The sequence below is a fragment of the Phodopus roborovskii genome, unplaced genomic scaffold (genome assembly GCF_943737965.1).
Source record: "Phodopus roborovskii unplaced genomic scaffold, PHOROB, whole genome shotgun sequence".
Classification (NCBI taxonomy): Eukaryota; Metazoa; Chordata; class Mammalia; order Rodentia; family Cricetidae; genus Phodopus; species Phodopus roborovskii.
The window spans coordinates 8,624,108-8,646,580 of record NW_026126416.1 but is presented as its reverse complement, the minus strand read 5'-3'; the positions used below and the strand labels follow the sequence as shown (position 1 = coordinate 8,646,580).

General features: G+C 38.3%; 1 protein-coding gene across 3 annotated transcripts in view; it reads right to left on the bottom strand.

Moving 5' to 3' along the window:
* Ralgapa2 (Ral GTPase activating protein catalytic subunit alpha 2) overlaps positions 1–22,473 on the bottom strand; it is a 256,297-nt gene that overhangs the window by 128,764 nt on the left and 105,060 nt on the right. For all 3 annotated transcript variants that reach the window (XM_051183228.1, XM_051183229.1, XM_051183230.1), the window contains 3 exons: positions 16,222–16,415; positions 15,107–15,205; positions 14,727–14,882 (listed from right to left, as the gene is read on the bottom strand). In XM_051183228.1, coding sequence (XP_051039185.1) covers positions 14,727–14,882; positions 15,107–15,205; positions 16,222–16,415 — 449 coding nt within the window. The remainder of the gene's footprint in view (positions 1–14,726; positions 14,883–15,106; positions 15,206–16,221; positions 16,416–22,473) is intronic.

Genomic DNA, 22,473 nt, shown 5'->3' with positions numbered 1-22,473 from the left:
TGTGCTGACGCCATCAAGGGCTAGTTGCCCCTGTTTAAACATTCCCTTCTAACACTGAAATCAGGAAACAGGCTCTCAGGAAACAGGTTAGAGGAACGTGAACTTGCCTCATGCACTGAGTTTTGCTGGGCGGTTTTCTGACCTACAATGTAAAGATAAAGTATTTCTGCTAGAACTTTCCTGACTTCCAGTGTGTTCTCAAATCAGAAAAGAAATAAATTTTATAATATGGTTGCTATTCTGTTTTAGTCTAGAATAACACACAATGTATACTCTCTAGTTTTCTTATAAATAATTTATCTCCCCAAATAAATAAGTAAATAAATTATCTCAGCTGCAAATAGAAGCAAAATTGAAGCTCTCAATATTTTTATTCTGTTAAACAAAAGGTAAACCCATGGTCCTTTAGTTACAGGACACAGACTACTCTATGGATGTGACCTGAGGCGTAGAGAACCACACAGAAGATTCTCAGTTTTTCATTGAACAAGAGAATAATCACCTGTTTTTGTTTTTACTGTTTGAAATTTAACTTGTGTTAATATAAAGAGCTTACAACAATGTTTGGATTTTGAGAGAAAAATGCTGTAAAGAAGGCTGAAAAGATCTTGAGGAGTAAAGAGAGCTTGCTGTTGTGCAGAGGACTGAGCATGGTTTATGGTTTCCAGCACTCATGTCAGACAGTTTATAATTGCCTGTAGCTATAGCTCCAGAGGGTCTAATGTATGCTCTTAGCCTCTGCAGGCACCTGCACGCGCACGCATATTCTCTCTCTCTCTCTCCCTCTCTCTCTCTCTCTCTCTCTCTCTCTCTCTCTCTCTCCCTCTCTCTCTTTCTTCTCTCTCTCTCAGAGAATTGTGGAATATAGTTTTAAGATGTGTTACACTCATTTATGCTGTGAAGTATTTGTTTAAGGATACAAAGATGTGTCACATTTTTTTATGCTACATTTGTTTAACTCTGTGATCTGTGTTGCTTTGTATGTCTTAAACACCTGATTAGTCTAATAAAGAGCTAAACAGCCAAAAGCTAGGCAGGAGAGGGCCAGGCAGGGCTGTCACGGGGAGAGAATAAATAGAAGGAGAGAATGAGGAAGAAAGGGAGAAGGCGAAAAGGACACCAGGGGCAGCCACCCAGCCAGTCATGGAGTAAGAAGGAAAGAAAGAATATAGAATTCTAAAGAATGGTAAAAAGCCCAGGGGTGAAACATGAAAGAAGAGAAACAGGATAATTTAAGCTAGAAAAACTGGCAAGAAACAAGCCAAGCTAAGTTCAGGCCTTCATAAGTAAAATAAGTCTCTGTATTTATTTGAGCGCGGGATGGCAGGCCCCAGAAGAGTAAAAACAAACAAACAAAACAACCAACTACATCACAAAAAGTAAAATTAAAATTTAGAAAAAAAAAATGCCTAATGAAGCTAACCCTATCATCTTGTTTCTGTGGAAACCTCAAACCACAGCAAAGGACACCATCATTTACAAAAGGGCAGTCTAGAGAATGGGAAAAGATTTTACTAACTCCACATCTGACAGAGGGCTAATACCCAAAACACATTAAGAACACATTAAACTAGACATCATCAAACCAATTAAAAATGAGGTACAGATCTAATTTTTTTTTAAATCAAACTTAAATAGCAAAAAACACTTAGAGAAATGTTCAGCCTCCTTAGCTATCAGGGAAAGGCAAATCAAAACTACTTTGAGATTCCACTGTGCACATGTCAGAATAGCTAAGACCCACAAATAAGCAAGTTAGCAAGAATGTGAAATAAGGGGAATGCTTATCCATTACTGGTGGGAGTACAAACTTGTATAGCCACTATGGAAATCAGTGTGGCATTCCCCAAGAAGATGTGTATCGATTGACCTCAAGATCAAGCGATAACAACATTGGGTATATACCCAAAGGATGCTTCATCCTACCACAGAAACACCTGCTCGACCATGTTCATTAATGTTCTGTTCACAATAGCCAGAAATTGTAAACAACCTAGACATTCCTCAGCAGATGAATAAATAAAAAAAGATAATGTGATACATTTACAAAATTGAATGCTCAGATGTTAAAAAAACGAAATTCAAAGGTAAACAGCTGGAACTAGAAAAAAAATAATCCTGAGTGAGGTAACCCAGACCCATTAAGACAAACCTGTTATGTATGTGCTTATATGTAGACATCATTAAATCAATGTTAAGTCAATGACAACCAAACTCTAATCTGTACACAGATGTTAGGTATAGAGCAAGAAACTGGGGGAGATAGATAGATCTTCCTAGGGAAAGGGAAATAAAATGGTTATTTATGGATGGAAGGGGGAATTGGAATGAAAAGATCAAGTGGAAAGGAGAAGAAGAGAGGGTGATGAGGGAGGGAATATGGGGAGAGACAGCTAAATTTAAGAGCCATTTGAAAAGTAGTATGGAAACCTAATTCAGTAGGAGTTTATATAAATACACACACACACACACACACAAATAAATGAAGGCAATCTAAATGAAACTGTCAAATAATGCAAAGGACAGAGCCTCAACTGTGGCTATCTCTTGTCACTAAATAAAGCTTCCAATATTGGGATTGAGTTACATTAAAGTTGTTGGCCAAAGTGGTCCTAGGAGGTTGCTCTTCATAAACTGATGGCAAGGCCCCATTGTTGAAGACAACACCTATACAATTCATTGACCACGTAAAAATCAAGCTAGTGCCCACATAGAGTCTTCCCCACTGTGTGCTAGCTCTATGGTACAGGAAAGTACTCTTCATGCTACCAAAGGAAGAATGTAAACACCAAAGCAGCCATAAACCCTTTGATAGATAATGGTGTTCTGTCTGCAAGAAACACTAGTGCAATGCTAGCACAATGCATGTGGGAGTAACCAGTCAATATCTGATTTGACTTAAGATCCATTCCATGAGATAGAACCTATACCTAACATTGCGTGGGTGACCAACAACCAGAGACTGGATAGCCTGGGGACCTAGGATAAAACCAAAATACTACTGTTCTAAACAAAGCATAGCAATAAAATGACTCCTAATGACATTCTGCTATATAGATCAATGCCTTGATCAGTCATCATCTGAGAAGCTTTCTTCTACAGGTGAGAGGAAAAAATAGAGACCCACCAGCAGACATTATGCAGAGTATGAGAGACCTTGAATCACTCAGCCCTATACAGGATTATCTCCATCAAATTCTTCTTCCCCTCAGGGCTCAGGGAGACTTGTAGAAGAGAAAGCAGAAAGAGTATAAGAGACAGAAAGGCTTGAGGATACCAGGAAAACAAGGCCTTCTAAATCAACAGGATCAATGCACATGTGAACTCACAGAGACTGAGGTAGCATACACAGGGTCTGCACAGGTCTATGCCAGATGGTCCTAGAGCTGAAAGGAGTAGACACATGTACCATCCTTAACCCAGAAGCTATCTCTAATTGATAACCACTTACAAATGAAAATTCAGTTTTCTTCAATGGAGTCTCACTGGGGAAACAAAACATTCTTAAGGATAGGTTGCATGCCCAGCAGCAGATGGCCAACAGAAAACAAACTCAATGCCATCACAGGAGGTTCCTTTTTGCATAATGTCATATTAGGGCTTTCCCTTGTTTATTTTATAAAAACTGTCTTATTTTTAACTTTAATTATATACATATACGTGTGTGTGTGTGTGTGTGTGTGTGTGTGTGTGTGTGTGTGTGTACTTTTAACTTTCTGCAGGTCCTTTGTGGATATATTAGAGTTTCAAGTTTACTGTTTTTATGACATTCCTGAGGGTAGGTCTCTGCATCTGCTTCTTGTACCTGTTCGTGAGCTCCTTTCCTTCTGTCTGTTTTGTCCTACCCTAATGCTTTGGTTGTTTTATCTTATTGTATTATATTCTAATCCCTTAGAAGCCTGTTTGTTTTCTAATGACAGGAAGGGGGTAGATCCAGATGGAGGGGGGATGGGGAAGAACTGGGAGGAATGGAAGGAGGGGAAATCATAATAGGATATATTATATGAGCAGCAGAACTATTTTAAATAAAAGGAAAAGAAAAACCTACTCCTACCAAAATAAATAAATAAACAAAATATATAAACCCTAAAATGAAAGCCAAATTACCTGGCAACTGCCTACATAGACATTTTAATCATTTCTTCCCCTGCTTTCAGCACTGACTTCTCAGGACAACCTACATGAGGTTGGGTGAGAGCAGGCCAGAGCTCATAGCTTCTGCATGACAACAACAAATCAACTAGACAGCACATGGCACTATGTCTTGACAAAAATGCCATGCTGCATGTGTTCAACAAACTCCAGTGTGGGTGACAATGGTAGATACTTTATTGTTATGTCTCCTTACTAGAAGGTTCTATTTTGATCATTTTTTTTTAGCCCACAAATACCTACCAGAGAATATTTTTCCAAGAGAAGACAAAAGAAAAACTGTTGTTTACTGTTTCTTTAGAAAACAATGTTCTCTCTAAAATGTGTTCCAGTAAATAGCATTAATAGCTGAACAATCTGCAATCACCACACCACCACTTACTGTTATACAGTAAACGAAATCAACAAAACAAAGAGGCCATTCCCCACAAGGAGAGCATGTTCTCACAGAAAGAAAACCTGCTATATAAAAGGCTTTTATTTACCATGTCCTTTATACATTCTAAACCATAGTCATGACTAAAAATCTTTTAAAGCCAACAATCTTTCCCCTGTAGATAGGAGCTTACGTACCCTCTCTTCTCTAATGTAACTTTAGTATACTGTTGTAATGCTTTTAGAAGCCATCCCTCTGTCAAGCTTCTTTGCCTAGAGTAAAACATTCTCTTAAAACTCTGCAGTGTTCTACATAAGAAAAGATGACCCTGTAGGTAAGTGAACTATATCCCAAGCATCAGGAGAACCAGCTACAATGAGGGTACCAGTGACAACTGAAGGACAATGTCTTCCTCTATGAAAAACCCAGAGAGAACCACTGGGAACCCATTTCACAGACTAAGTAGCAAACAGAGTCTCATAGCTGCTAGCTCAAGGGTACAGCCACTTATGGATGAGGCCAGGGCAAAAGCCATGGCAGGATATTCCCTTTTCCACGGAGCTAGAGAGGTTTACACACTATCAATTACTTGCCATGTTTGAATAGAAAATTGCACTACAAAATTTCTCTGGTAGCTGGACAGATAACTAGGTAGGTAAGAGTGCTTGCTTGCAATCATGAGGACCTGAGTTCAGCTCCTCATCACTCACATAAAAGTCAGATCTGGCCACACAAGCATGTAACCCCAGCATTGGTTCAGTGGGGCTTGCTTGTGAGCCAGCATAGGTTGTAAATTCCAGGTTCAGTGAGAGGCTCTGTCTCAAGGGAATAAGTTATAGAGGACAGAGTAGGATACTCTCTACACACTTGCGTGCATGCTCGCATACACTCATGTATGCACGGGCCAGAACACACATAACACACACACACACACACACACACACACACACACACACACACACACACCTCTCTCCAGATCATAAGTCAGAATTTCCCTATCATATCAGTCCCAGCTCACAAAGTAGGATGACCTAATGTTTTCTTAGCTACTTAAAAAAGCAATTGTCTATATCTTTGTGCTCATTCCTCCAAGCAAGCTGTCCTCTTAGCCAGCCTTCCTCTCAGCTAAAGTGCCAACGCCTTAGGTAGGAGGGAAGTGGTTATCAGTTATAACTTATCACCTTGAATTTTGCAGCTTCAGGCCACAAACTTATCAGACGAGGTTTCTAGGTAAAATCTACCTCAAGTCATATGCATGTTCATCTGAATTAATCAGGCCATGTTTCATTTCTTAGGCTAACTTAAAAAAAAAAATCAATGAAGAATTTAGTTAAGTTTCAAGAGGCTGAGACCTCTTGAAAAACCTGCTCAGCTGCTCTTCTAGGGCAAGGATTCTCCTCTCCACTGTTGATATTCTGGGTCACAGACTCTTCATAGGTCTTGTGCCTTATACTTACTTCTACACACTAAATGCAAGTGAACCTCTGTCTGTCCCAGCCATGACAACCAAAAATGTCTCTAGATAATGCCAAGGATCTCCTGGGGGTGGGGGCAGCCTGTCCCCAAACCCCGTTCCCAGACTCACAGGTATAGGGTGAGGAGCTGACTAGTCTGTTACAGTATACAGTTAAAGCCTACTCTAAAACTGGTAGCTGGAGGCAGACTCTAAGGCGGTGAGGTGAGGTTGTTTTGGTTACCCACTCTGCCTCCCTTCCAATGATGTGGAATGTGTTGGCATAAAAGAAGCCTCCATGTTTTCCATTTCTACCATCAATCACATTTACATTCATCCTGTTTGGGAAAAGACAAGACACAAGCCAAAGAATCCACTAAGGGAATTTCTAGTGACTTGATCCTTGAGAGAGGTTATAGTAAATAAAATGTACTTCTAAAAAAATCTTCAGAGAAAAAAGACACATGACTTATTTGTATTATGTTTGTATGTATTATGTCATGTTGAATATATAAATGATTTATGATGGAATATGCATGCTTCATATTCTTCATTGATTGTATTTACTTAAAACAAAAGCTTTATGGCCTTAAACCCAATGAGGTAAATCAAAGGTTGTGCTAGTTTCTGGCCTCTCAGGTGGGCTCATTTCTCTCTAGAACAATCTTCTGTGCTATCATCTTACACATTTCAAAGCTGTGAAACAAGTTCACTGCACACATGTTAAATCTCATAACTGAAACCTCTGCCATCTGTCACCTTCTACATATTTCTACTTTCCTTATTGAGGTAAAAGCAGGCTTGGCAGATTAACAAAAATAATTTTGATTATATAGCTATAAAAGAAAAGAAAAACCCTTCATTTAATTATTTTGCTGCAGTCACCCACCTGAAGTCTCCATGACCACTGATAATGGAATGAAGTCTGATAAAATTATTTTCCTTGATACCAAAGTTTGACAAATCCATAGCTGGTATTTTTCCATGAAACTTGAGAAAAACTCAGAAAGTACTGGACACCACCTTGTGGTATTCATTTATCATTCTGAATTTGGTACAATATTATATACAGTGAAAGGATCACATATCACCTGTCCTTATAACTATTGTTTTTTTCAATCAATCCTTGTTAAAACTGAAAAGTTTTGTATATTTGTGAAGTAAACCCTTGTACTGGGTAAAAATATTCATTTGAATCAAATGAATTTAAATGAATGCAATCATGTTTTCTAAAAGGTTAAATGTTTTGAGTGTCAGGTTGCTTTTGAAAATGTGTTTTCTTAAGTTAAAAAAAATGTTCCTGGAAATCTTTCCCATATATTTCTAATTTCTAATAGGAAAGGATTCTTGGTGGATATACATGTGCCTGATGCTATGGCACCTAAGGTAAGGGAACCACTGAACCATATTTCCTGTCCTTACATGAATTGATCTGTACAGCCACTCCACATACTGGGCCAGCTTCCTTCTTTTTCTCAGCTCATCTTGCCTTTCTGAATGGGCTTAGGCTTTGAGAAGCAATTCAAACATTACCAGGATGCTCTATCATGTCAGAATACTTTTTGTTCAATACAGTATTTTACATGCATAAAACATATCTAAACAAGACACATAAAATATATATAAACATATATGCACACACAACCCATTTGTGTCTCAGTCATCACTAACTCTCATTAATTTGCTCCTGGGTTATTTTAATTCCCTTTTTGTTTTTGCTTTCATCCTTTTCACATTATTATAATTCACCCTACATAATCACTGTGGTGAAAGTCCCTTAAAGTGGTTTTGTTGATGTTGTTTTTGGTCATGGCAAGTTTTGCACTCCAAAACTACCGAAAGTTCTCCATTATCTATGTAATGAAAACTACTCAGTGCATGGAAGACTGAGCAGTGAACTGTGAAGCAAGGTAGAAGGGTAATGCCTATATTATCTATCTATCTATATCTGACTCTTCTGAATGTTCCACATAGTCTGGAGCCCTTAACATTGTGGCCCTGCCTGCTTAGTCATGTTCACATTAGTTTCATCCACACATACTTGGCACTGAGTCAAAACTGCTCTAGTCACTGGTTCTGAGCATTGCTTGAGAAATTCTGATATCCTGCATCCTGTTCTGTAAATGCTGCCACTCTTTAAGACCTTCTAAGTCCCTGCCAAGTCCAATTTCCTCTACAAGTCATTTGCAAACTAATTTAGCTACAAGGACATTTGATGTCCAATTATCATTATTTGGTTCTTTGCCCAAGTTAATGAATATTAAAGGCACTCACTTATGTATATCATACCTTCAAAAGCCAATACTTTACCAAATATTCAATGCAAAAAGTTCGTGAATATTGTGACATATTTAGGAAAGAATGGTATGAATCCAACAATAAATATTTACAAGTAAACCAGAAAACCCAAGAATGCTCAAGTCTTACACTACAAGACTCTAAGGTCCTTTAGTGTAAAGGATCCCTGAGTGGTCAGGTGGGACCCTATGACCACTGTTCTCAACAGGAGGCTTGTCATCTATAAAGATTGTATATTAAAGCCATTCTGAAGTCAAATCCAAAAGCATAAAGATACAAGAGCCACTATGGCTTTAAAATTCTTTTTAAGGGCATTGGTAGCAACTTTAGTCCCAGCACTCGGGAGGCAGAGGTAAGTGGATCTCTGTGAGTTCGAGGCCAGCCTGGTCTACAGAGCTAGTTCCAGGACAGGCTCCAAAGCAATACAGAGAAACCCTGTCTTGAAAAAAACGAAAAACAAAAAAACCCCACAAAACAAACAAACAATAACAACAAAAAAGAAAAATTCTTTTTAAATGCAGCTTGTGTAAGGTGAGCCTTTTATAGCTTTTGTACTGACCATATCAAATTTGTAGACTAGCTATTACATAAATGTCTAAATGCCAAAGTGGCTACTCTATAGTGCCAGCACTGAATTAAAATTCTGTCAGTGAATTTTTTTTCACAAAAATAATTTCATATCCAAAATGAGCACTTTAGAGAAATATTAAAATTATTTCCCTTGATATGAGACAAACAAGAAAAATAAGCCTTTGCCTTCCCCCAATTTGGCATAATTCTTTTTCTATAACTGAACATGCCTTTCAGTTTAGTTTTAACTAAGCTGTGAAACTTATACATATCTAGCATACAAGCTTCTAGTTATAAGGCTAAATTTCTAGCAAAGAGCAATTCTTTGTTTGAGAAAAGGTGATGCAATTATTACATATCACTGCATGATGCAGCCTGTCTGGGGTTATTAGAGGAGTTGGGTATGGCCAATTTACAAGTATCACCCCTGCACCTTGCTTTCATAGCTCACTGGTGAGTCTTATGCTCACTGAGGAGCCCCTGGGGATCTTTTTACAAACGACTGTTTATTATTATATTATTCCATCATATACCTCATGAGAGGAGGTTGGAACATCCGTTAAGAAAAATCATAAACGTATTTTGATTTCTATGATAGAATAATCCTCTATATATAGTACTAAAATTATATATATATAAATGCATATACATATACATACATACATACATACATACATATATATATATATATAAAAGTACACTTAAACAAGCAGTTAAAATGTTCTTAAAACAAGGGACACATTGTCTACAAATAAGTGACTAAAGTTAGAAGGGAAAAAAAAAAAACAAAGCCAAGTTGGGTAAGTTAGTGCTCTAGGTGTACTTAGGAGCTAAACTGAACTGCTGTTGATCCTGCATCTCCAGGGTTCAGCAGAGCCATGGATCTTACTTGCAGACAACAGAATCCACTTCTCAGAAGTTTGAGGCCAGTGTCAACTGGCTTACAGAATTTCCACAAGTGCCAAAGAACCACATATGAATCTCAACAGTCAAGGAAAGGGTGGTAAGTAGCCACACCCAGCCACACCCTGAGGAGGCTGGCACTTGCAGAGATCAGCTGCCTGCAGTGATGCTAGCTGGTGTCTAGGTAGATCCTCCACAGACAGGAGGACCCAGCTCCCTCAAGATGTCATCCCACTACTCCCCATGTCTTTTATGTGCCATGCTAACCCAGTTATAAAAAGTCTGGCTCATGTAGAGCTCAGTCTTCAGTCATCCTTCATTGAGTTAGGTGAGAATCAAGTAGAGAGTGAGCCAATGACCATAGGACCAGAAGAGACATTTCTGGATCATAGGTATACAGGGCATCATAAACATCACTTATGTCTGACCCACAACACAAGGAATAAGTATTTCCCCACTTATAAAATTTCAGAGTGCACAAGTATGTTTTTCAGTCAAATCATTGTATTAAAAAGTAAGACAGGTGAGTAATGAAGCAGGCACAACACTCTCCATTACTGGAAAAATGAAACACATGAGATTCTTGGCGCTAGTGTCTTCCTCATCCTTGGCATTCATTTGCATAAGGGCCCATGCTTACCAAGAGAAGTAATCCTCTATAATTATGCTCTTCTTACACGTATGGAACCAGGGCATGATGAGCTCAAGTGACTTGACTAAGAAATGAAGGCCAAGACTAGAACTCAGTTCCACTGAAGGCTCTTTACTGTTATACATCTTCACATTATATGCTAGCATATCATAACATTGCACTGATATAGGTAAGTTCTGCATGTCAATAGTAATTCTAGAGCAGAATTATAAAGCCTTTTTCACCTGAAGAAAGCTTTACACTTTTTGTTCTTGCTGCCTTAGAAAATATGATAATATAACATTAGAGACAACAATGACAAAGATCCACATTTCCCGAAATTTATATATGTAAATTTGCAACAATAATTTTGTATTCCTGTAAGCTTTGCATTTAAAAGAGAACTTAACTTTGATGTATAACAGACAAATTAAATTACATTAAGACGGTAAATCTGTAAGTCATTGTTAAAAAATAGTTTACTTATTTTGAGAAAAGAAAACTTTCCAGTCTTTGATATATGTTCTTACAAACATGAAAATAAAATTCCTTTCCTCAACTGTCCTTTTCCATTTCACACGTATTGATCTTTCCATATGTTTTAAATAATCATGAAATTAATAGGAAATGTTTTTAATAAATCCAAATCATAGCTCCTTTCATGTAAAAATATTTTGGGGAAGACTGAGGTGGAAAAGCTGCTTAAACATTAGGACACACTAAGAACAACCAAGAACAGCTTTAAAAGGGAAACAAACAAACAAACAAAAAAAAATGACAGAGAGCTGGGAAGGCAACTACTTGGGAAGGTATCTGCAAGTCAAGTCAGAGGGGACTCTAATTAGTATGAAGTAGAAAGAACTATAGCCAGGCAAAATAAAACAAGGGAATGTCTGACCAGAATGTTAGCTGTCAATCAATGGAAAAGACAAGCCCAATGAGTAAGTTGAGCCTTTCCTTTAATTCTACCAACCTTTTGAATACATGGCATTTGACAAAAATTCAAGACATTTTGAGCTTTCATTACTCATAAAATAGGATGTGATATCTATCCATGTGAACTGTGGAGAAGAATCAATGGGACAGTGTGGTACAGAGTCTGGCATTGTGGATCTAGGAGAACAAACATTCTCCAACTTCAGCTCCACCCAGTATATCAGGCACGTGCAGCTGAGCAGGGGAAGCCAAAGGAAGATCCTTCATAGGCTAAGTAATCCTGCAAGTCACATAGAATTAGTTCATAATTGGTCACTAATGTGAAGGTGCTTATGAGCCTAAATATTTTTGGACTGGTAAGAAGATCAATATTGTTTAAAAGAAACCCAGGACCAGGCGTGGTAGTGTATGCCTTTAATCTAGCATTTGGAAGGCAGGCAGTTCGCTATGAGTTTGAGACCAGCATGATGTGCACAGTGAATTCCAGGACAGCCATCTTGTCTTAAAATAAAAGAAAAAAAAAATTGGGGAGGAGGGCCCTATCGTGGGAAAAAAAGCCACCATTTTATGGATTTGTTCAATCATGCAGACAAACTACAAACCAACATTACAGCTATACTGAGAGAGGAAGGCTATCTGATAAGGTCATTATGTTGAATATTAAATAAATTAGCGAGATAGCTAACACTATTACAAATGTTTTAGATGTACTACATCTGGCATTCTGGCTGTTTGACTTACATAACAAATTTGGTACCATATTATATAAAGTCATGATTTTCCATGATTGTACACAAGAACAGAGGGCAATTTGTGAGGTATATATTTTATGAATGATTTTTACACTTGAATGTCTCAATTACTTTAAGCATCATTATGTTTGAAAGGATAGTTAATTCTTAGTGCTTGTTCACACCTCAGCATTTTACTGAGCACTACTGACAGACATAATCTCAACATGCTCAGATTTAGGATCACATTTTGAAAAACACATTGTTGTACACACTCATCACAGGATTCTGTCTCATCCAGCGATTTTAAACCACATGACTAGGTTGAGCAGACAAGGGTGCCACCCGGAGGCCAAAGGAGACAACACAGCTTGTGTTTTATTTGTAAAACAAAACTACTAAAGGTTAAATTTAAACATACATGTATTTGCTATTACTTGTTTTCAAAACAAAGGATAGTCTTTAGACTTTTCTTCTTCACAAACAAATCCTTTAAATGGAAGTGTAGCTCTTTGTGGCTCTCACAAAATGGAAAAAAAAGCCTTGACACAGTACCAGCTACAGGTGCTTGGCTTACCAATTAAAAAATTAAATTTAACCGTATTCTCTGTAGCAAATGTTTTCTTTTCTTTTTTTATAATGAATATAGCATTTGTTTCCAGAAGTACATGTAAGTTCTAAAACAACCACCATGATCTATTTAGACATGTGGGCCAAAAGTTAAACTAATTAACCAGAGACATTTCTTACTTAAATGAGAAAGGTTTCTTTCATTAGGGCTCTGTAAGTTTCTTTTGGCAAAAAGAAAAAAAAAATGAAGTTCACTTAGGGTAATTCTGTTTGGCAGACAGCCAGGGCTTCTAAAATATATACTAATAATTGTTAAGGTTAAGGTAAAATAGTTAATTCTATTAAAGCCACATAAAAATCCAGGCTCCTACTGGCCTACACAATAGGTTGATTATAGAATAGAGATGTATGATAACCCATTCTGTCCCCAAAGTCTGCAATGATAGTATTGCTGCTGGTACTGGGCTGTCTTTTAAGATTTATATTATTTTATAACAAATCTATGAAAGATCACTGTCTTCATTTAACTGAAAATGTGATGTACATTAAAATGTGAAGACAATTTTTAGTATATAATTTCAACATTTTTCCTGAATGTAAAATATTCTTAAAACCATTCATAAAAACATACTCATACTGCTAAAAGAGTTTTTAAATGCTACAATCCTTATTTCATATTTTATTGTTTCATTTTCATAATGGCACATCTTAAACAGAAAGATGAATTTAAACTCTCACCTCCTTATGGGACTTTGTTTTGTTTTTTTAAAAAACAAAACATCATTCTAAGAACTACTGCTTTGTGCTTATTTCAGATTTGTTTTTTTTTTTTAATTATATCAAAAAATTCTACAGTTGATCATTATTTCCAAATCATGTCTTTTTTTTTTTTTTTTTTTTTCCGTGAACAATCTTAGCAGAACAATACTTTAACACAGGATAAAATCAACCTTCCTACACTGAGGAAGCTCACTACAATCTCGGAAGGTGACTGACTTTCTTTCCTGTTTACACCCCTTCATCTTCCACCTTCCTTGCTCTGCCTCACTCTGTGGGAGGGGCTTCCACCTGCAGGAGCAGCTGGAAATAGTTAAGCAGAGAATCCAAGTGGCTGTACTTAACGTCCCTACTTAGACATCTTTTTTAAAAAAAATAAATGAAACCATGGGTCCAAGCTCAGCTATTATCAAAGTCTACTAATGATACTCAGAGGAAACACGACAAGCACAACTCATCGGGACAGTATCAGAACGAAGCTCAATGAGTAAAGCCCAAAGTCTGTACCAGGGAACCAGAGAATATGGTGACCACTTCTCAAGCACTGGGAAGACTCAAGCACATCCTCAAGAAAAATGAATAGATGTTAAGCTTGGCGCTAAATCTGGTGACTTGAGTTTAATCCCCAGGACCCACATGGCAGAAGGAGAACTGACTGTTGCAAGTTGTCCTCTGACCTCCATTCTTGAGCTGTGCCACTGAAGTGCCCACACCCCCACACCACTACACACAAAAGAAATAAGTAAATATAGGAAGAACAGCTTTCAAAAGTCCATATGCCTATCCACATCCTTCCTCCTGTCCCTCACAAGTGCAAGGAGACTTCCTAAGAGAGGCAGACCAGGTACTGGCCACATTCTATAATCCTAAATCCAGGGTCTACAAAGATGGGAGTAGCTTGGTGAAGGCCATGGGTCTTTTTGTTCCTACCAAACAAAAACTTGTTTCTTTGAAAGAAATAAAAGTACCTCCACATCAAGAAATGGCAAGAGCCTTAATTTATGTTACTGTACTTCACATATCTCCAAATACTTTTAAATTGGCCAGAACAACAGAAGAAATATAGCTGAGATGGCACTTTGAAGTTGATAACAAAGTGGATCATACAGATCTCAGGGTAAGATCTAGATTTAATTGGTGCACGCAGAGTCAGTGAGGGGAAAAGAAGATGCAGGAATGCCCTGATCACATTTTTAAAGACCATATGTGAGAAGAGTAGAAGCCACTGAGGATTTAAGCAGTTCTGGTATATTTTTACAAGCCCTGATACATCTAAAGTGTGGTAATCAGTTTCTTATAGTACACCATGATAAAGGAGTCACAGGATACCTGGTCCTCGCTGGTTAATCCCAGGTGCATCACAAGGTAGAAATGCACCAGGAAATCTGAGTTTGGCAGAACATCCTGGCGTCTGGTCATCATGGCACAGATCAGTTTGTAGGCTTGCAGTTTGCCTTCCTTATATTCATTTGGCAGAGTCGTAGCCTGCCAAGGAGATGATGTTTCTAGATTAAATCAAGTCCAGATGCACAGCATTTCAACATTTCATTTACTTCTCAGTTTTCCTGAAGAGTTGTTTGGAGATGTGGGATGTGTTGGCTGTAGTAAGACCCAGCCTGTCTTCAAAACATGCAGTCTTGGGCAATTACAATTTTTAAACTCAATTTCAGAAGGGAAGAGGAAATTGCAATAAAAGAATAAACACTTGCCTTGAATAGCCATGATGCAAACATTCTGAGTGGTGGGATCAAGAGCGGAGGAGATGGAGACGACTGGTTGTCCAGGCTTACAGCTAGATTATCTCGTATCTAATTCAAAAGAGAATTTTAGGTAAGATAACGTTCTACTTATACAACCATATACCAATATCGTCTTGCATAGCCAAGAAATCATATCTATATTTTACATGTGGAATGAGAAAACTATAGTATTTATAGGTATGATATTTCTTGTCATTTTAGATTGTTTCTGGCTTATTGCATGTAGCTGTAGCTTGAAACACAAAAGACAATATTGCTATTCCTAGTATGTGAATACCTAGGGAGGTCCTGAACTCCAAATGGTAATAAATTATTTCATAAATTATGCTATATGAACATGTCATGTTTTGGAAAAATACTTAATGATGGAAAATATATATTTAGTATCAAAACAAAAGACAGGATAAAAACTTTAGCTTCTCTAATAGTTTTATTTTGTAAAATGTCTTTATTCATGGAGTAGATATATTTTAGAAATTAATATTGATTATTATATAAAATGGGGATATAAATATCTTCATGCTTTTCTACATTTTCCCAGCCTTGCACAATCAAAATAGTATCACTTTACTAAAATGCATAATGAAACCACACAGTATGCTATTCTTAATATCTTCTACTATATACTTTTATACTAAATGAAATAACTCTAAGGCATTTAATAAAGTATTAAAACTATAGCTATTATTTATGACTTACTCTTGGACACTCAAATGTACTTCATCTAAATACATATTCTGTGTAGTGAGATAGTCCTTCTGTGGCACTGACCACGCCCATTTGGGGGTGGAGCCATGGGCGGAAGTGACCTGTGGAAGGAGGTTGGAGAGAGAGCCGGGAAAAGCTCTCTTGCTGGCGTGACTCAGACAGGAGAGCATCCGGTGGAATTCCCTGGTGTTCATCTGTCTAGGTTGTAAGTTATTTCTCCCTCAATAAACATCTATTCGGCCTATTTGTTTATCCTGATCCTTATTTAACCGCGATAATTCTGCATTTCAGAAGGCAGTCAATAGTTTGTATGTTAAATTTTCTGGATTAGTATAAAAGGTAACAGCAGAACACACCTTGGCCAGTTTGTGCCACAGTTTATAGAGATAGCCAAAAACCCTGGCATGGATCTTTGGTGACTGGATATTATTCACATCCCCAAGGATTCCCAAGACTCTTCTCCATAGCACAGCAGCGGAGTCTGGGTGCCAGCCAGTGAGGTTCCCTCCAGCAATTATACTGCAGTCATCTGCAAGGCATTCTCTGCTATCTGTGGAGAAAGTATGGAAGTAAATTTGTCAACATGACCTTGATTTGATCATCGTAGTTTCTTAGCCTTATTGCAAATTACATGTGCTTAAATTTAGATTAAAACATGGTGGAGAATTTGATAGAACAGGAAAAGAGAATCAGTCAAGAAAGAGCAAGCACTTGATTCTTCGAGCCGAAAGCCCAACAAGAAAACCATATATACCTGGGGTGATCCTGGGAAGGATTTTATGAAGCAAGCGAGAAGATGAGAGATGGGCACCATGATAGTAGAAGTGCTGGGGTGTCTCAAGGTGGAAAGACATTTGTGTTGGTTTTCAAGGTTTATGGAGGATAGAATTTGCATACAAGAAAGTTTCGCCTTCTTTAGGTCTGAGGGATGCACGTAGTCATGTAACAGTCACCATTCATCCCCCCATAACCAGGACAGGACTCAGGTCCATCAGTCTGAAAAGCACCCTTTCACAGTCAGCCCCATTCCTCATTCTAAGCCCCTTACACCCATGCTCTGTAACCCTGTCCCCTCAGATCTGCCTCTTCCAGTATCTCTTATAAATTCAATTCTAGTAATTAGCCTTTCTGCCGGTTTCTTTTACTTAACAGAACACACTTGAGATTTATCCAGTAGAGTGTGTACACTGGGAGTCTGCTACCTCTGAGTGTTGATTAACATTCTGTTTTGAGATATATCACAGTTCATCTCTTCATATGGTGACAGACATTTAGACTGGTTCCTATTTTGGGTAACTAGGAATAAAACAGCCAGGGGCATTCATGTGCATGTTTGGGTGGACATATATTTCTCTTTGGTAAATAACTGGAGTGAGATCCTGGGTTATAACGTAAGTTCATGTTCAGTATGTCAAAGTAAAGAAAAGAGACTGAGAACATTTTCTGCAACGGCATTCCCATGAACCTGTACAGCCAGCATCACCCTGAGTGGAGTACCAAAGTGTCACTTGTCCACATCCTCACTAGGACTTGGTTATGACAGTTTCAAGTTCTGTGTCCATTCTACTAGGTAAGGGTGGTATTTTGCTGACATTTCATTTACATTTCTTTAGTAAGTTAAATATATTAAGTATGCAGTGGCATATGATTCATGCATTGACAAGCTGAACAAATGGACTGTGCTGTAGTATGGACAAGGGCCCTAGAACAAAGGGACATGGCTAGCAGCCCAAAACACAAGCACATCTTCCAACACACAGAGAATTATGAGGTGTAAAGTTTCATACTCTGAAATAAATGTCTAATGAATTCAATGATGTACAGCTATCACTGAAGATACAGAAATCTGTTTATTGGGAGCCTGTTGCTTGGGGTAGCTAATGGCTAGAGAAGACCAAACTGACCAACTCTCAAGCTTCCTAAAATCATGAGCCTGTGGAGCGGGTGGATGGGGTCAGGTCTGCACACGTACCATGAAAACAGGCAACCAGGAAAGTCTCTGGTGACCAGCTTGTAGGAGTCAGTTCACTCCTACCACATGAGTCCTGGGAATCTAACTCATGTCTTTGGGTTTGGTAGCAAGGGCCTTTCTCTCTGAAGTGTCATTCCTTGCTGGCCCTTTAAATTGTTTTGATGAATTTTATTTATTTATATATTTGTGTATGTGTGCAAGCACATGCCATGATGTGTAGGGTCAGAGAACAACTTTTGGGAGTTGGTTCTCTCCTCTTACATAGATCTTAATGATCAAACTCACATATTTACCCACCGAGCCATCTTGTCACCCCACTGATTTTTTTTTCTTTTTTTCTTTTAGAGAAGAGAGAACAATAATACATTTAAGGACTCAAGAGTGCTGCATCACAGCAAGAATATTTCCTCCTACACTCTATATAGAATAATCGTAGATAGCAGCAAAAGCATCATGTGATATTTTTTCATTTCTCATTCTTTGGGAATACTTCTTCCATATACTCTTTTCTTACAGTTCTGCCCTTTTGTTTCTTGTGGAGAGGGGTATTCTCCAAACATTTTTCAGCACAGAGTTTTCATTCCAGTCTGCAAACATCCTCCACTCTGGAGACTGCCCAAAGCTTGCTCTCTGTATCAAAACCTCAGCCCTCACTATGCTCCAGCCCCTCTACTCCACTTGGGTTTGCTTGAGCAGATCACCAATGGTCCTAAACAGAAAATTTCATTCTCAACCCCCAGCAGATCTGATGTGTGCAATTAGGCCTCTTTTCTGAGATGCTTCATTGTCTGACCCCCGGATATGACATGTACCTGGTTTTCCTCTTGCCAGTTCTCCATCTCGTGGGTCTTCAGATACTCAAGGGCCTACAAAACGTTTCTCTCTTCTCTCCCATCACCTTTTTCTCACACAGATTGATGCCCCAGATTCAAATGCCATTCACATAGTTACATCTTCAATATATCTAATTATTAGTTTTTGTCTCTATTTCTTCAATTCTACATTCATTTCTTCTCCAATACCACCTGCTCTCAAGGGATCCAATTTTTGACCTCACAAATACTAGGCCAGCACTGTACCCACTGAGTGACACCTCCAGCCTGTGGCACCTTCCTGGCAGCTCCACAGGTTCAGGGCTCAGTGCAAACAGTTCACACAGGCATGTCTTCAGAGCTACATTACATTCTGGACACTGGTATTCATAAAACTTACTTATTTTCCATGTGCATATTTGTGTATGTGTGTGGGTGTACTGATGCCATGCTATGCATGTGGAGAGGAGAGAACAACTTGCAGGAGTCAGTTCTCCCCTAGTTAAGAATCCTGAATATTGAACCCAGGAGTCGAGTTTTACCTCCTGAACGGTCTCAAACACCCAGATTTTAGTTTCTGGTTGTTGGTTTTGCTGAGGCAACATCTTACTGTACAGCCCAGGCTGACCTCGGATTTGCTCTGTACCTCAGGCTGGCCTGGAACTCCCAATTCCTGGGATTACTGGGACATAGTACCATACCTGGCTGTTTCCTTATTTTTCCTAGAACTCAAACTCCAGGAAAAGATTTCCCCCAAAACCTCTCTCTTGCTAACTAAGTATGTAGACCCTTATCTAATCTAATGCCTGTGCTTAGTCACACACTAGTGATCACAGCCCAGATACACTGTCATCTACTTTATCTTCTGGAATAAAGTCAACAGCTTGTGGGCAGTGATAATTAAGTCTCTTTCTTCTTCTTATATTTCTTTCTTTCCATTTATTTATTTATTTATTTATTTTTGTTTTATATTTCACTCACTAGGCTGCCCCACTTTGTAATCCAGGCAAGCCTTGAACTACCAACACTTCTCCTGCCTCAGCCTCCCAAGTGCTGGGATTATAAACCATGATAGCCACTGTGCCCAGTTATAAGTTCTCAAATGGATGCACTGGCTTCCTGTGCTCTGCCCCATCACTGCCTCCTACTTCTAACATTTACCCCATACAAATAAAGATGAACCGACTTTTGCAGTTTTTAAGGCTTCATCTAAGAAAATGAAGCACATCTCTGTACTGAGGAAAGGTCTAAGAAGGCCAATGAGGAGCCAGAGGAGTGACTCTGAAAAGGAGAAAGTCAGTCCAAGGTGGATCCAACAGATTTTTATGCTATTGATGGAAAGCTCCCCAGACAGTGAAACAAATGATTCAGGAAGGATGACAGGTAGTGTTGTAGGAAGGCTGTCCTTGGGAGCACTGTTGCTTCTTGGAGGAAAATGAGTCTATTCCTTCCAGAGGAACATCATATACTCCTTTGAGAAGATACATTAACATGTACAGACAGACATCTGAACCAGAGCTCTCATGAGCCATGTCTGAAAAACTGAAGGCACAGAGGGTAAAGCCTAATGGTGGGTTTTCTTCATTTTCTGACTTTTACAAAGCAGCAGAAGAGGCTCCTCCTGTAAAATCAAGCACAGAACCAAGCAGCTGCTACTCTGCAAAGCCATGGGGAAGCTTTAATTGACGCTTATGAATCAACATAAGCCCTCAAGTGAACAAGAAGCATGATATGGCATTTATTTCTCTCAATAAGACTGCCACATTGCTGCAAATCCTTGGTGAGGGGTAAGAAAATGAGGTGATTCACAGCTTTGCCTCATTGTATTAGCCCAACTTTAAGGACACAGCCATACAAAGTGAGATGAGCCCAGCGTCCCAGGAACGCTGCTGCTTTGCTGAAGTCACTAGTCCCATGTGCATGAAGTCTGTGTACACACCCACTACCTGCACTGCTGTGCCATAGTCAAGCAACACCCTCAGTTGAAACAGGAAATCTGTTTCAACACTGCTTTGCATTCAGGAACCATTCCTGCCTCACACATTAAAATCATAGGCAATATCCCCCAATATGCTTGGTTCTGTAGATTTTCTAGGGACTGTGTTCATTTTTTTCAATGTCACTGTGAAATTTTTAATGAGCTAAACTGTTTTTGTCCAAAATTATTCAGCTGGTGGCACAAGTTCCAGAACAGATGCTGACATTTTACATGTAGACGGGTCCTCGATGAAGGAACGCTTGATTAAAACAGGGGATTTAAGAGATTTTAGAAAATTTTATGTTCACCTCCAAAATACCAAATATTTGCTTTATTTTCATTGGTAGCCTAATGTCTTTCTGTTTCACTATTTCTAAATGTTACAGAGGCCTTCAAAATTACTAAAGTATGAACTCTTACACTTATGTAAAAATTTTATCATCTTTCTCCAAATACATATGTAATTATAATGCACAAACATAAAATTTAGGAATTTGAAAATACCAACAGATTTTAACTGGCAGATAGGTACTTATGATTAAAAGGCCAACTCATACAGCTGCTATTTTATGGAGTCTTGGCAGAGTTTGAGCAAATTTAGGCTTTTTTTTTTTTCTTTTTTAAACAAAAGATATTACTTCTCAGGCTCCTGTTAACTAACTGTATGGACAGAAAAGCCAAGTGATCAATCACCTCAACAATCAGAAGACTGGGGTACAAGTTGGCATTCTACTCCATGGCCTGACTCTTTTCCCTTTCCTATCTGCTTTCATTATTGCTCAATCCCAACTTAAAGACTTTAGAAGGTGATTTGCCCATGCCACTATAGCTTTTATTATTATTTTTCTTTACAATATTTCATGATATACAAGTATACCAGAGGCTGGTAGAATAGCAAAAATGTGTGTGATAGAGAATACTGATGAACTGTCTCTAAAAAAGAAATCCACTGCAGTGTAGGCGAACATGTTCAATTCCCATCTATAGCTGTAATTAAAAGGATTTCTTATAAGGGACATTTGGATGTAGGTCATTGATCAATAAATTAATAAAGGAGATATGAAATTACATATGTGATTTTTTAAGGTTAAAATTTAATTGATACTTTTAGCTAAAATAATAATCTGAAGTTTAAAGAATATTTGCTCATGGATTTGGACTATTTACTAAGGGCCTCTCTTACCCACATTGTTCAGGGAGTCAGGAGTATTCTGTGCACACAAGAGAAAATCTGCTCTCCCTATTGGAGCTCATAATCCATCTGAAGACACTGGCCCCTCCCATCCAAAGCAAGACACTGCTGTTTCTTATCAAATCTTATTTAAATGTGATAGGAACCTGGAAAGGAATGACCATCAAAGCTGAGCTTTGTCTTTTGGGGTTCTAATTAGTCTAGGAATTCTTAAAGCTTCTCTGATTTTAAAAGTTTTAGTTTTGCTTAGATTTAAATATTGACACTTTCTTTGGGTTAGCTTTTTGCTGCTTGTTTTCCTTTTTCATTTAAGAAACCCTCTCTACTCCAAGATCATAGAGCTTTTTCTTTTTTTCTCTTTTACTTTTTAGAAGACATTTTCTTTGAAGTGTTTTTAAAGTTTCCTTTTCATATTTGAAAACTTTATGCTTTTGGAACTGACTTCAAGCACAGTGTGTGGTAGGGGCTCTCCGCCTTTTACCGCACCATGGGTAAGTATTTGTCACACAGGGATCCATTTAATAGTACATTCTTTCCCTGCTAGGTGTGGAAGACCTCTTCACACACCACGACCCCATGCCTGTGAGGAATCAGTTCGGAACTCTATATCCATCTCTTTTAGTCTATTTGTCTATCCCTAAGATTCTAACTTTC